Here is a 16,255-nt window from a genome sequence, read left to right on the forward strand (position 1 = left end):
ACCACGATCACGACAGGCAAGGTCGCCATGTGATGTGGGAGATGTGTAGGTAAGTGACACACAAGTTGTTGTCGGTATGATGTTTATTATAATGTCTTATGTGAAACGCTGTCTTGATGTGTGTCTTGTGTGATAGGGCTTAGCTAAGGGAGTGTGTGTACGCTTAGCGCGCACACTGCACACCTGGTACTCACATCAGTTGAGCGTAGCATTGACGTAATAAAATACTCATATAAAATATTTCTCGATTCCAGTCCTATTCTCAAGCGAAGAGCAGAAGGAAGACGTACTACAATGGCTGGCAGAAGCGGGCCCCGTGCGGGTGGAGCACCTAGACACCGTATGGCGGCACGGCTGGATACTGTGCGGCGTGCTGGACGCGGCGCTGCCCGGTGCGTGCGCCGGACACCCGCCTACGAGACTCTCCCTCAAGCACGCGCAGATTATTGCTGATCACTACCTTGGCGTCGAGCCGGTGAGGACCTTTACTATAATGAACGCCCGATAGTTGAACAAGTACACAACAGTTTTGAATGATTCACGGTTAGTTTCAATAAACTTATATCGACCGGGATATGGACCGAAAGGTAACTTTTGTATTATTTTCGAGCTCCCAATATTTCGACGCAGTTACATGCATCTTGTTCACGGGTAACTGAAGACAGTGGGTGGGTGTCAAAGTTGTGTAGACCGCACTCGTTCGCACTGAGGGTAGACCACATTCGTGCGCGTCGGCTGCGTTCGCTGCGTCAAAATATCGAGAGCTCGAAAACAATACAAAAGGTAATCACGGTCTATATCCTGGTCGATATAAGTCTAGTGAACAAGTACATGTCTTTGATGCTCGCTTACAATTATTTTGCCGTCGCAATCGCGCCTTTTTGTGGGCTACGTCTGACAGCCATACAATTGAACATGGATGGGCAACAGAGATACTCTTGTTAATCTATTTGACAAGTAAATGTATGACAGGGCAAATATTTTTTTCCAGGTCTTCTCCCGCCAGGAGCTGGAATCGAACGACTCGCTTAGCAAGCATCAAGAATGGAAACTCGCAACATTCTTAGATCGTGTACGGCAAGCCCTCGCCAAGGTTTCGCCTCCCATATCCAAGCCGCCATCGCAACGAACCTCTCCTGAAACCTCGCAAGTCACCCTCGATTACGTTGCTCGAGGCTCTGGTCTCGTAGCAGCTCAAGTTCGGAACAAAGTCTATTTTAAGATATATCCGACTACTCAACAATGCCTTGATCCAGGAGAAATCACAATACTCATTAAAGGTCCAAGAGACACGTATGGCATGACAGTCATTCCTCCCATCTTCGGCAAAGCACAGCTGATACGCCAAAAATTACTGGGACTCCAGACAAAGCCTGCCTTCACAGAAAATGCTCTACCGATAACACAAGGAGCCACCTACTTGCGATCGTATGGAAAAAACAACATGAACAAAACCTACTTTATTCCTAAAGATCGTTATGATATTGAAATTAATGTCGAATCAAAACCAGAGCATTCTCTAATTGGTTACACTGTAAACTATGAGGGACGACATGAAATCTCTATAACAAGTAGAGGACAACATATTGTGGGATCACCGTTTACAATTATAGCTTCTCATAATATTATTGATATTCTACAACAAAAGAGTTTCTTCTTAGAAGATGGTGAAGAAATAGACATAGTGGATATTAAATCTGATAGGAAAGTTGTGTTACGTATTGTTGACTTTATCACTGAGAAGATGTTATTAAAAGAGAACGGAACGCTGGAAAAAATAAGTGACAACGAAGCCAAAATTTTGATGGCAACAGACGAAAACCAAAACAGTGATGAAACTCTAAGCATGGGGTCTCAATCTGATAGGAGCCTATCAACAAGCCTTGACGAGCCATTAAGGCCTCAAAGATTTAACACGACAGCCCAAAAAATATTAAAGATGAACAGAGTTTGTAAGATGTTCAATAGTATTATGGCAGAAAAACAAGAAATGTTAGAAAGCAGCAGCGACTCATTTATTAATAAGGGAAATCCACAAGATGTCCCAGATATTGTTAATTCAACATTAAGTGAGACTAATACAAATAAATATGTCGTTACTGATAAACGTGACACATTTATTATACCAGAAAGCATTTCGGTGTCACTGCGAACTGAAAAACCAAAACCCTTATATGAACAAGTAATCTTCAAAGAAGGTAGACAAGGTTATAAACCAAAAGAGATACTTGTAAATGATTGTGAAGGTGAGGAAATCATCATTGGCAGAAAGATGCACGAAGATAATATTTCTATTGTTTCATCATCAAGCAATCCTTTCCTTAATGAGACATACGAAGAAGGTTATAAAACAGAACAGACCTTGGGCTCCTTTATTACTACAGAATATGAAACAAACAGGTCTCAAAGTGAAGTAACTGCTACTGCACCAATAAACATATTTGTGGAAGAAACCCACTCTAATACTCCGTCGCCATTAAACTCAAATCCGTTTATAGAGCCAGATATTGTAGAAAGACCGAAAACTCCAGTTTTAAAAATTTTAACTGGAGACATAGCAAATCATAATGACTCCATTTATGTGAAAAGTGGACCTTTAACTAACCAATTACTACAAGGCAATGAGTTTATTAATCCCTTTTTTATTCACCATCATTCTATTGATGAGGAAGATGATACACCAAGTAACGTTACTGACTTCATTATTGGCGCCCCAGTGTCTTTGCCTCCCTCTTTAAGAGTGCCGACCCCAGAACCGGCATTGGAATCTTTAATGATAGCAAACAATGAGAATATTACTCAAATCGCTTCCAAAGAACAAGAAGTTCAAGATTGTGTAAATGTAGTTTATTCCACCCCAACACACACTAACAAATCTGGTCGGCGTTCAATGGAATCATTAACTTTTCATGGTCTCGACTCTGATGCTACAGAAAGTGTAGAAATTATTAACATAACCACGGGCGAATACACCACAGACCCAAATACCGAACAGTCCATGATCACCAAAAGTTTGACTCCTAGAAGAGATATGTGGGATTCAGCGTATGTAAGTATAGATGACAGCAACAGCTCCCCTGATACAAACAACAACGAAAGCAGTCTGTTATGTGAAATACCAAAATACAGAAAAAACCACACTGACCTCAGTGGTCTTAAATCTGAAGAAATAAGTAAAATGGGTCCCGCTGAAAGAGAATTATGGCTTACTTGCAGTGATTTAAATGTTGATGATAGTTCTAGGATTGAAGACCTTAGACCGACTAAATCAGAAATAAAACGCATGACGTTTACGCCAATCATCGAAGAAAATGACCGGAGCATGTCGTCAGCCATAAAAGAATTATCAAGAACCGATTCGATAACAAAACAGGGTGTTCTAGAAACAGTTACAGTGGCATTTGCTGAACTAAACGACATGTATAATCAATACTTCCCAAGTTCGGATTTTCTAACAACAGATAATAACGACAACATAAAAGAAATCAATGAGATACAATACACGGTTGAAAAAAATGATATTTATGTCGATTCGGCGTCTGAAAAACTCTCAGATGTGAAAAGACGTGCAAAGCAAATAGAAGGCGAGATTTCTGAGGTTCAGTCAAATGTCACTGAATCTGTTTCAGCAAGTCAGACCCTTCAAGATCAGATTATTGAGTCTGAAGAAGAAAAAGGCGAAATTAAATTTGGTAGTGAGAACCGAAATAACATTGTACTAGAACGAAAGAAATATTGGGATGATAGAATACGAGAAATTGAGGCTAAGTCAGAAGAAATTAAGGCAAATCAAAAGAAGAGACGGCTCTCTTCTAAAAACCTGAGACAAAATGATTCCTTGTCCAAAAAAAGAGGAAAAGAAATAGCCAAGAAAATTTTAAGTGAAGGTAGCGCCGTGATCCAAAACGTGACCGAAATTATTAGACAAAAGTATCCAACTCCTCAAGCTTCATTAGAAGAAGAAACTCAAACTGATGGGAAACTTGTAGAAAAGTGGAAGAAATATTGGGATGATAAACTGGAAGTGGAGAGAGAAGAAACAGACTCGATTCGTTCAAGAAGCAGATCGCCAAAAAACATGGATTCTCCCATACGAATGCAATCTTGTTCTAGCAAGAAAAACGAATTAGAAATGAAACATACAATTGTTAACACTCAGTCCTCGCCTACAAGACAAGAACTTCCTGAAGAAGTGTTTAAAGCATTTGAAACAAGTCCAAAAAGGTTTTTTGGAACGTCGAGGAAACGGATTTTGAACAAAATAGACTCTTTTTTTGGAAAGCCAAGCGTCGCAGATCAATCATCGGAAGATGTCTGTGGTGCGAAATATGAGAGTGGTTTAGTTTCTAGTCGAATATCTTTGTTCCACGATATATCCCAAAAAGAGCAGGTTGTACCCTGGAAACATAGAAAGAGTAGATCAATGCATAACATTTATCATCGCAAAGATAGTGAGAAAAGTATAGCTTCTGCAGATGAGGTGTTATCAGTTGATATAGAAAATAAGCGTTATCAATGCGAATACTTAAAACAAAATAAAAATGATTTAAATGCAAGTTATGAGACACTAAGTAATATTAAGACACCAGAGGAGAAAGCTTCATTAAAAGACAAGAGAGCAAGAATGACACACAAAATTTATCACAAAACGTTTGATGAAACATTTAATCAAAAGCATGGCATAGAAATTGTTCACGAAAAATATGATAAAAAAACTATTAAACCCTTGAACAGTAAAAGTCCCAGTATGAATAATTCTTCCACAATGCTTTGTAAAACTACAATTAGTAAATCTGAAATGGATATATTTAGCAAAACAGCTGTGAAAGTACCTCAGCATGATTTGGACAAATATAAATCTTGCGAAGAATTACCGAAAATTAACGTAAAAAATGTCATATCTATTTTTGAATCTGCATCTAAATCAGTTGCAGAACAAAAACTAGTGCGAAGATCTTTGATGAAGAACACTGGAGCGAATCCACTGCAAGTAGTCAGCCAACTTTCAGGTAATTAATTAATTCACATAAGGGCTGTATCGTTTATTATAAATACAGATAAAATCTGGTCTAACTGTTGATGTGTGTATTATTTTATATTACTATGTTCTAAGGGTTTGATCTAAGGGTATTTTTTAGCCATATCTGATCTAAGGTTTTTTTTTGTGACTACGATGCTTTCAATATCGTCTAGCAAATACATACATTTCGGACAAGCCTATCGAGCTTAATTTGACTATTACTTTTAACTAAAAGAAATGATTAGACTATGCTCAGATGTTTCGCTTTACGAATCATGTTTAATGGCGGTGCGCAAAGTACGATTTTTTTGTGTAATATCGTTTTGTTCGCACAACGTAAATTTTCTTGTAGTATTTGTCCGAAATCGTTATTGTTACTCGGGAGAACTGAGTCAATTTTGTCTAAATCATACGCTTTACGTCCAGCTTCCAGGACGAAATGTACCTTATTAAAGCACTAATTAAACACATGTCTAAATTTTAAATAAAAATGTAATACCAAAACAAAAACGGCTAAGTTGTATTTATCGTAAACGATACAGTACCTATAAAAGGTTTATATGGCGGAATCTGGAATGGAGATTATATACAGTGTGTAAATCCAATACGGGCGAATATCTAAACGGTGGTTAGCATAGGACTTAAGAAGTATATATATTGAGCTAAATCTTTTTGCTTTTCTACCCACTTTGTTTTGTAACCAAACTACGAGTAATGTTTTGTAATGATTATCATACATAGGTCGGACAAATCATCGCAAAACCATCAACAACCATTTATATCTCAAAATAGGACAAGAGTTTTAAACTCGTATTATGTACAGTATTTTTGAATAAAATTTCCGGATTATACTCAAAATTGCAGTTCAAAATTGTTCAATTTTTTTTATCCTGATCCATACCTTATTCATTTTTGCGATAATTTATCCGAACTCTGATGATTATTTATATGACAATGCTTTGCTTTTGCTTAATGCTTTGTAATGAATATTTAAACTACATTGTCTTCACGCCAGTCCTAATAAGTTTTTTTTTTGTATTCTCAAGTAAGCGAATTTTGTAAATTCTTTTTGAGAATAAAGTTCTTAAATCATAATTTTGCTTAAAAATACAATGAAAATATTAATAATAATAATTCAGCCTATATACGTCCCACTGCTGGGCACAGGCCTCCTCTCATGCGCGAAAGGCTGGGTTATAGTCCCCACGCTAGCCCAATGCGGATTGGATGCGGATGAAAATATTAACCATACAAAATAATTCAGCCCGCAATGTAATGCAGCACATAAATTACGAGATACGAGCTTTTTAAAGTAATTGTCAAGTGTCAACGCTTGCTGGCAGTTACCATAAAAAACCGAATGAAATGAAATGTTTACAGTACATTGCTGCTCGGTAAATTATCAAAAATTAATTACGGGGTCATAATTAAGTGTAACTTAAATAAAAACCGGCCAAGTGCGAGTCGGACTCGCCCACCGAGGGTTCCGTACTTTTTAGTATTTGTATAGCGGCAACAGAAATACATTATCTGTGAAAATTTCAACTGTCTAGCTATCACGGTTCATGCGATACAGCCTGGTGACAGACAGACAGACGGACAGCAGAGTCTTAGTAATAGGGTCCCGTTTTTACCCTTTGGGTACGGAACCCTAAAAAGCTTCTAAATTAAAGATTACACGGATAAATTCTATATCTGGTTTAATTTATTGCCCGTATTGGATTTACACACTGTAATGATTTACACACTGTACATTTCGGCAAAGTAACGATTGATTCTATTAATTATATGTAGATATGTGATCGAACTAGTCGATAAATTAAGTAGACTATAATATAACCTGAAACTTATAACTTATAATTTTATTTGCAGATGCTACAAAACCTGTGTGCATATCATCAAATTCAACGTCAACTTCGTGTTCCCCACTGAACTCATCTTCGCCGGGAATTTCTTCTTTACCGTCAACCTTACATTCTACACCTAACTCCCCTAAACCCCATAGCGAATTTAAACCAATAGAACCCCAACTCAGCCATAAACGATCAACTTGGGTTAAAAACCATGAAAGAGAAAGTGCAAATAAAAGTCTTGAAAGTGCAACCAGTATGGAATCCATCGATATAGAGATTATATCCATGTCTGACAAATGCAATCAAGGGTCTCATCAAAGCATTTCTGACATCGAAATAGAAATTGTCGAGAGCAATCCAGAAGTTTCCCCAGAACCAACACCTGATAGAGAAATCGTACCTGAACTGAAAGATTACAAATCTCGTTTCAAAATGGCCAAAAATTACTTCAAATCGCTGGAAGAGCTTAGAGAACCTAAGAAACCTTCAAAACTAAATGAATGCGAGTTAATGCTATACAGCACTTCAGACGAGTCTCCTGATCACTTAAGACAGCAGAAAAGAGTCAAGAAAAACATAAAAGCCCATTCAATGCCATCTTCAGAAATATCCAAGGCTTGGGAGGAGATGCAAGAAAACCAGGACAGTGCATCAAATAACAACAAACTAGTGAAGATATCAGAGAAATTCAATGTAGAAGATTTATTTAATGACGTGATAGAGGGTAGACTCAGTCGCCAGGGTAGTTTAAGAGGAATCCCACACAAAAAAGCAGTTTTAGAGACCTTTCGTTCTATGGAGAACGTGTCCGTCAATAAACTGAGCTCGTATGAAATGGCCGTATCGCAGTTGAATCAGTATGCAAAAGAAAACAAAATTAAAAACGCGCAGACTTATCTCACGGAGTACCCTTACTTACCTACGACGGATCCTTCCAAGTATTATTCACGGTTTGACGCTAAAGCCTCTGGTCTCATATCTATGAAGGAGCTACTCAATAAGAAACCGAGGAGAAACAGTGTGCCAGACTTAAGATTAAATCCTACTTTCACCGTCGAATTGTAATTAAAAATACATGAGTGTGGTAGACAGCTAGATTTTAAATACCTATATAATGACAGTACAGTATTTACTAGTACCTTATAGTGTAGACGATACTCTTAAAAACAATAATTTAGTTACTTAATGAAATGTTATTAAACGAGCAGTTGTTACAAAAACACCAGTCTCTATAAATTATATAGATTGTAAGAAAATTTATTGTACAACTGTACAGACATTGAATCTTTATTATTAGCACTAAGATAAAATTGTAACTATTTATTACTTTGACAATAAATTTAAGTTAATGAATACAGTATTTTATTACCTTCATTTAATTGGGATGTGCTTGGGTTTGGAAAATATTAATAAAAAAATGAATATAAATATTAAAATGAAAAAGTACAATACTATAACGTATTTTATTCCATAATTATTCACAATGTTATTTTATTAAGTTGAGATCTCAGTAATATTGTATTTGAAGTAAATCATAATTGATGAATTACAGTATTGATTTAAGTTTAAAAATACTGTAGCGAAAACTTGACTATTTGTCATTCTTAGCCAAAAAATAGAACTTTTTAGATCCTTGATTTTATATAATTTAGTAAATACCGGTACCGACAAAATTAAACTAAACTTTACTTGATATGTATCTGCACATAATTAGAGGCGGAGTCCGCTCGCCGCCACTTGAGCCAGGCCTGCAACTTGGAGTCGTTCCGGTCGCCTCTGGCCTCTAACTGCTGGTAATAGGCCTCGCGTATTATCCGGAAGGCGTCTACGCTTCGGTATGGGAGCTTTGTTATGGGGTCTATGTAGCGCGCTGGTTTCCTGTCGAACGAATGTTGATAATTAAATAAATAAATAGTTTGGGGAAAATCTTACACAGATCGACTTAGCCCTAGCCCCAAACTAAGCAAAGCTTGTACTATGGATACTAGACGATGATATACATACTTATACATATAGATAAATACATCTCGACTCGGGAGCAAATAATCGTGATGAACAGACAAATAAATGCTCATACCGGAATTCGAACCCAGGATATCCTGCTTCTCAGACAGGGTCAGCTATAGTTACTTAGACAAGGCCGAGAGAGAAGAGAGAAGGCCGTTATTTAGACAAGTATTTATCTAAGAGATAGTAGTGTGTTCCACTGGCGATGGGAGGACTACTTGGTAGTAGCTATGTTGAGTGAGATTAGCTACAAGAATTCCCAAGAACTTAACGTTAAAATCAAGAAGGTGGTAACTGCTGAAAGTAGCCAGCCGAGAAAAGGATTAAATATAAACTGAACACTGCGTTATGACCTAAATTACCATTTGTGACGTTTACAGCCAAAAGATTTGCGCGAATATGATTTACAGTTTAGTATAATGCAGTTTAGTTACTGACCGAGTGAGCACAAATCGTGAGCGAAGCGCCTGTTTCAGTTTGGGCAAAAATGCTTTCATATTCTCGTTCGATTCTCGTGAAATATTCCGAGCAGCGCCCATAGCCAACGTGCCAATCGTTAACGCTCCGTACCGTATCGTAGTCATCTCTCTCTATCACTCTTCCCCACTAGTGCGACAGTGACAGTTGCGTTTCGTTCGCTACGTAGCGTTAACGATTGCACGTTGGCTACGCGCCCGGGTTCGATAATTATACGGATTTTTATATCGATTCAGTTTATGAAACTTTTTCAAAATAGGAGCCATGAAGGTTCGCGATATCTACAGCTCACAGACCCGCTAGTAAATAAATACAAATACATACTTCGTGACAGCACACAGCATGTCTTGTCTTCTCCTGGGCTTGTTCAGTCGATAGCACTTGTTGAACGCCTTTCCCTTTAGATCGTTGTCGAACATGATAAGTGTCCTCTCATAGGCCGGTTTTGGTTTAACATAGGTCTTAGCTTTCTTGGGCTTCACTTCAGTGCTGAAATGTTAAAAAGTTAAGGTATGCGACACGCGAGCAACGTAAGCCGGTGCTCAGCACTGTCAGTGCTTGAAAATGGAGACGTAGGCTCTCCGAAAGATGTCGCACGAGTGACTAAAAATACGTGAGTTAAACCGTTAAATTAGTTTAATATGTAAATGGAGTTATTTAAACTTTTGCGAGTCGTACTAAGGGCGTCCGCTAGATGGCGCGGGTTCACGGAGCGGAATTCCGTCGCACGCGTCCGCGCCAGTTAGCGTTGGTCATACTATTTTTAGTTAAACCGCTCACCCGCTGCGTGCAACCGCGCCATCTAGCGGACGCCCTTAGTACGACTCACAAAAGTTTAAATAACTCCATTTTCGTCAGTCCGAAAATAAAACTACCTCAGTTTTGAAGCTAAAAAGTTTTGTAAAAAGTCCAGAATAAGCAAAAGAAACGATAAATCGGTTTTTGCTACGGTAAAATTAGTTATAATATAATAGGCTATAGTTTCACAATATGATCAGCAGTGGCGTATAAATATAAACAGTACAATCACAAAAATTAAGTAACCAATTTAAAAATCCCGTATCTCATTACATCACAAGTAGATAAAGTATTATTTGGAGCTTTAGTACAAATTGCCTATTTATTACTTGGTAAGTTTTGTATGTCAACCAATTAGTTGTTCAGGTACTTAGAACTTACACAACATCATCGATTTTGAACTCGTCATCAGGCCCTATAACGTCTATCTCAATCTTGGTGGGGTTCAGGCTAGGCATGCTGTCTGTGTCGTGATCGACCTCAGGCTTAGGATCCTCTGGTTTGGGCTCGTCCACCACCGGTACCTCTTCCATGTCTATGTCGCAGGGTGCTATTAAACCTGAAAACATTAAAAATTAGATATATTTGTCTAAAGTCTATCATCGTAAGGGTCCAAAGGGAACTTGTTCACTTTTTTTTAGTAAGTATATTATATGAAAATTATTTCAGTTTAAAGCAGTTTACATGTTTGGGTAAAAGGATTCGATGAAAATTGAAGCTCTCAAATACATCTCTTATATACTCTGTTATAGGTAGATTTCACTTAAATTCAAAATGCGACGCGATGGGCAAGCGAGATAGCGCTATGCGTATAGCGTTGTCCGGTTGTTGACCGGCGTCAGCAACCGGATTCGGCGCCAGTGTGATAATCGCTATTAATACTCGCTCGTAATGTGCATAGTATGGAAACTTCCTTTTTCTGAGCGGCGTTTCCCTAGAGTAGATAGGCATTTTGAAGATTGTAATATAAATGTACAGTACATATAGTGCTACTTTACCCCACTAGTGCGATAAAAAGCACATTACGTAACTATTTCGAAAATTTTAAGGGCCATATGTACTGTAAAACGTTGTACGATAAATGTGCGAATAGGTAATTCGCAACTCGTGTCGATTTAAAACACCATGTTTTAATTTATCGCCACTCGTTGTAGATTTCCTATTTATCGCACTTGTATCGTAATGTACTATTATATTAATTTAGTAATAAAATAGTTTACTGGAGCAAGATACTAACCTACCTCGCTTTTAATGATATCACTCAAAGTGATATCCGTTACTAAGTTGTCAGACTCTTCCGATTCTAGTGGCACTGCAAATGAGTGATATCTGAAAAAAAGCATACAAATTACCTACTAGTGTCTTTAAACGAAAAATATCTGTCTGCCCGACTAAAATTTAGCAAATTCCCGAGATCGATGATAATCAGACATATATTGGATAGAAAACGAACCACCTGCGTAATTTCGGTCTCAGCCCTTAATGTATGCAGAGCTCTAGCCACAGGTGTTTCTAATGTTGACGATCCTATTAAGGCGGTTCCCTGAGCCAGAAGGCGAAAAATCTCCTTATATGATCCTGTTTTTCTAAGAGGAGTTGATATTCGTAGACGTGGAAAAAATATATGTAGTTCTTGACTATATTATCTTTAATATCATAGCTTCCGATACACGAATTATGATACTTCGCTCGATACAATTAATTCCCAAAGTAACATCTAACTCGGACTTTTAATCCAACTTTACTCGGTTATTTATTATGTGATACCATAAACAAAAAAAAAAGAAAAATCAATCTTAACTTAAATAGTAATTTCATAGCTTTCGAATTTCGATATTGTAGGGTAACGTTTTTAAAATAAATAAAAATCGACAAAATTCGATCAAAATTGACACTTGGCGCGCATGATCTTTCCCGTTCTTTCTTGCGAAATGTGACAGAGACAGCGGCAAACCGATGGAACGGCCTTAAGGGATAGATATATATATCATGATATCATCTATATTGGATCTGAATAATAATAATAATAATATTTAGAAATTCATATTGTGTGACGTTAATTTCTTGGACGCAACGATTTCTCAGCCATTGCTTAGCTTTTCAGCGTATGTCGTCACTGGATTTGTTGAAATAAGGAATACCTCTGCATAACATTATATACTCAAATATGTACATGTATTTGTGCCTTCATTGTTTTTTGTCAGCATCTTATGCATTTCCTAATGAACTTCTGATTTTGGAAAATGTACGCTGACATCCAAAATTCACAAAAAGGCGATGCATTTGCCGTGTTTTTGGCGTTTATCTTTAGGTATGGTTAGATGCTTAGGACAGGGGTACGGTAGACACTTTATAAATAATAGCAACCGCACCAAACCGTCTGTCACCGTTAAAGCGTTCGCAAAATTTTATTGCATGGTAAATTTCATACTTTACTTTTGTTTGACGTTAATCGGTCTGTTAAATGTGGTTGGTGCAACTGGGCCTTAATCTCTACCCGTTACCTTAACGCTTGCTTTCAATTATCATGATTACCTGATTACTGGACCTGTAATAGCCTTTTTAGTTGGTCTTACTTTTTTCCTTTCAAGTTCAATCTGCTCAAATCGTTCTGTAAAAGAAAGAAATAATACATGAATCCTTTTCAGTCAATATCCAGCCTTTTTTGGCCTTAGGAGGTTATCACACTGGATGCGATTCGCACGTCACTCCGATGTTTGAGCGAGACAACGCTATGCGCGTATTATAGCGACATCTCGCTCGCGCACATCGGAGCGACGTGCGAATTGCATCCAGTGTGATAACCACCTTATGCAAAATACTTCAAAGCCCACTTGCACCGTCCCACTAACCCGGGCTTATCCTGTTAAACCATTAACCCAGTGTCAAATTGTACTGGTAACCATGATAACTCCAAATTTTACCCGTTAACCCCGGGTTATTGGAATGGTGCAAGTGGGCCTAAGTGAAAAATCAGACAATAATTCATTATTTAATGATGTCAAAGTTTTAACAAGGATATAGTTTTGATAAAAATAATTTATAATTTAATGCCTGCACTGCCAGACAAGAGGTAAAGCTTATGGCTCCAAACTCGTCGTGGATTCAAACTCTGGTCTGAACCAATGACTTTGACAGTGCAACCAACCCTTAGTCTAGTTTTCAGCATAAGTTCTGAAGCTGTTAAAGCGTTTGCTAAATTTTATTGTATGTGAAGTTTCATAGATCTCTGCTGCGTGACGTTGATCAGTCTGTTAACCGTGGTTGGTGCAACTGGCCCTAATACCATCAATTTTTCCCACTAGCTTGGAAGTTCAGATAGCTAGTAGCTTTAATAATACAGTTATTACTTAATACAGTTAGTTAGAATCAGTACCTATTCTGAGTAAATCTTTAAGAAAAGGTGGCTCAGCAAAACAGACCACGGGCCCAGGGGAATGTGGAGGGTACAGAACAGAACCCCATAGGGAAGAAGAATGATTAGGAGTTATAACAATCATACCTAAGCTCTTCAAGTTTTCCTGTTCAGTTATGAGTGCTTCTTCTAATAATTCCTCCTGTGATGGCATTTTTTCTTCCAATTTCTTTGGTTTCTTTTTCTTCAATTCAGACCTTATTTTTATCCTTTGTTGTGTTTCTAGTGATTTTACTGCTGTACTTTTTCTTATAGATTTTCGTCCTGTAAACAATCACACGTTATATTTAAAAAACCGGCCAAGTGCGAGTCGGACTCGCGCACGAAGGGTTGCGTACCATTACGCAAAAAACGGCAAAAAAAAACACGTTTGTTGTATACGAGCCCCACTTAAATATTTATTTTATTCTGTTTTAGTATTTGTTGTTATAGCGGCAACAGAAATACATCTGTGAAAATTTCAACTATCTAGCTATCACGATTCATGAGACACAGCCTGGTGACAGACGGACGGACAGACAGACAGCAGAGTCTTAGTAATAGGGTCCCGTTTTTACCCTTTGGGTATGGAACCCTAAAAACGGGACCCTATCACTAAGACTCCACTGTCCGTCTGTCTGTCAGGCACCAGGCTGTATCTCGTAAACCGTTATAGTTATAAAGTTAAAGTTTTCACAGATGATGTATCTCTGTTGCCACTATAACAACAACCCTTCATGTCCAACTCACACTTGGTCAGTTTTCCATTATCTTTTATTTAATTTACGAGCCCATAGTGTCCCATTGCTGGGCAATGACCTCCTTCTTTTACATATATCCGTATCCTGTGACGTCTCCCACCAATCTTTGTCAACGATCTTTCCTATATAACAATGTATATTGTTGCCTTGTTTTGTTTGGCTAGGTTAGGTGTAAAACTATCCTTTAATATTTGTTTATTTTTAGGATTCCGTACCCAAAGGATAAAAACGGGACCCTATTACTAAGACTCTGCTGTCCGTCTGTTCGTCTGTCTGTCTGTCACCAGGCTGTATCGCATGAACCGTGATAGCTAGACAGTTGAAATTTTCACAGATGATGTATTTCTGCTTGGCCAGTTTTTTATATTTATTTGCCATAACATGTTTGATGAAAACACGCAACTACATCATGTAAAGGCTCATTGGAAAGATATTGGTAGAACTGGTAGAAGTGATAGTTACATAAAGTTAGCATAATATATTACTAGTAAAAGCATATAATATCTTAACTGAGCAATAATGTGTGTGAATAGTCAGCTAAAACTGAGAATGACATACTGTCACTCTTAGAAATTGTACACACCCATTGCGTCATTTAATGATTGTTCCAAATCTTCATCTTTCTTCTCAGATTTAGATTTCTCTGGTTTATCTTCTTTCACTCTTTTTATAATCTCTTTTCTGGGTGCAGCTGCCTTCTTTTTCTTGGGGTCCTGGATTAATGATTGTATTTTATTTATTGAAATAGAGTTCAATAGAAATAAGAGTGAAATTTAATTCATGGACATCAGGAGGAAATGACTAAGGGCCACTTCCACCATTCACAAGCCCAGGGTTAACCAGTTACACCTGGAGTTACCATGGTTACCAGTACAATTTGACAACAAGTTAACGGTTTAACCGGTTAACCCCAGGTTAGTGGGATGGTGCAAGTGGCGCTGAAAGTGTTAATATAATTGCACTTAAACTATCGTGAGACATATTTCAAAATATTAAAAGCAACTAAAAATAACAGTGAGTAAAAACCGTACTGATAAATATTTTGTTAATATAATTCTGTACAACCTTATATGCCTTGGTCCCAACAGCTCGTTTCCGTTTTTCCTCGACTTCTTGATCAGAAACTGGGTCGTCATTTTCATCTATATCAAAATCGGAATCTACAATGTCGTCAGCTTCCCTTTCTTCACTAAAATGAACAAAATCAAAATTTAACCTTCTTCAAGACTAGGGTGACACTTTTTACAAAAAAACTAACAAGGTACATCCTCATCAAATCATTACCACAAAAGGCAAACAACCTGGCACGACTAAGTTGAGAAGGGAACATATAAAAAATATTGTTTCATTTAAATATATAAACAATTCAAACTACTTACATGTAATCTTTATCTTCTTCGATTTCTTGAAACCCTCCATAAGTTGTTTTATAGAAGTCATCTTCCTCTTCTTCGTCAAGTAATTTTGCCATTCGATTACCGGCATTGGCACGCTTTTCCCGTTGAGCCATTGTGAAAAAAATCGATCTAATATGTGTGATAGTAGAAGCAAAATTTAAATATGTTTAATATTTATTTTATAAAATCCACTAAAACACCCAAAATAAAGTGGCATCTGAGCTAAGACTGCTGAAAGGCATCTCTGTCCTGTCAGTGTCACTGTCACTCAAATGGATGCGTTCATATGGTTGAGATGACTTCCGGTTCGAGCGCCATCTTGATAGTTAGCATCGTGATTAATTACTTTGTTTTTTGCTTATTAATATTGTTTAAAGTGTAATATCGATAGCTTATTATACAGTAAACTAATGTGGTAGTGTGCAGTGAATGGAGAATTAATTTTGAAGCGCGTTTAACCAACATCTTGGAGTCAACGGCCGGTAGTCCACGTGCTTCTTGTAAAGTCTAGCTATCGATTTACAAGAGCTAACAAATCACCGTACACT

General features: G+C 37.5%; 2 protein-coding genes across 3 annotated transcripts in view; one reads left to right on the top strand and one right to left on the bottom strand.

Annotated features, from left to right (window-relative positions):
* The window catches only part of LOC134753729 (uncharacterized), a 35,137-nt gene extending 26,911 nt beyond the window's left edge, over positions 1 to 8,226 (top strand). For both annotated transcript variants that reach the window (XM_063689673.1, XM_063689669.1), the window contains exons 3-5: positions 255 to 475; positions 992 to 5,009; positions 6,893 to 8,226. In XM_063689673.1, the coding sequence (XP_063545743.1) occupies positions 255 to 475; positions 992 to 5,009; positions 6,893 to 7,938 (5,285 nt within the window). In that variant the 3' untranslated portion in view covers positions 7,939 to 8,226. The remainder of the gene's footprint in view (positions 1 to 254; positions 476 to 991; positions 5,010 to 6,892) is intronic.
* Positions 8,227 to 8,447: 221 nt separating this feature from the next.
* Positions 8,448 to 15,922, bottom strand: LOC134753403 (vacuolar protein sorting-associated protein 72 homolog). Its single transcript, XM_063689294.1, has 9 exons — positions 15,690 to 15,922; positions 15,376 to 15,499; positions 14,894 to 15,023; positions 13,658 to 13,834; positions 12,691 to 12,766; positions 11,393 to 11,484; positions 10,537 to 10,714; positions 9,682 to 9,846; positions 8,448 to 8,751 (listed from the first exon to the last, which is right to left on the bottom strand). Exons 1-9 carry the CDS (start codon positions 15,818 to 15,820, stop codon positions 8,559 to 8,561), a joined length of 1,266 nt encoding a protein of 421 aa, XP_063545364.1. The 5' UTR covers positions 15,821 to 15,922; the 3' UTR covers positions 8,448 to 8,558.
* Positions 15,923 to 16,255: the final 333 nt, after the last annotated feature.

Source organism: Cydia strobilella, chromosome 2 (genome assembly GCF_947568885.1).
Source record: "Cydia strobilella chromosome 2, ilCydStro3.1, whole genome shotgun sequence".
Classification (NCBI taxonomy): domain Eukaryota; kingdom Metazoa; phylum Arthropoda; class Insecta; order Lepidoptera; family Tortricidae; genus Cydia; species Cydia strobilella.

Bases quoted from the DNA above. Each gene is read 5' to 3' on its own strand.
- LOC134753403 (XM_063689294.1), bottom strand. From the start codon at position 15,820: ATGGCTCAACGGGAAAAGCGTGCCAATGCCGGTAATCGAATGGCAAAA. The intron at 15,024-15,375 runs GTTGTACAGAAT...TCATTAATCCAG, and splicing joins TTGGGACCAAGGCATATAAG to GACCCCAAGAAAAAGAAGGC. The intron at 11,485-12,690 runs GTAATCATGATA...GCTTTTTTTCAG, and splicing joins ATTACAGGTCCAGTAATCAG to ATATCACTCATTTGCAGTGC.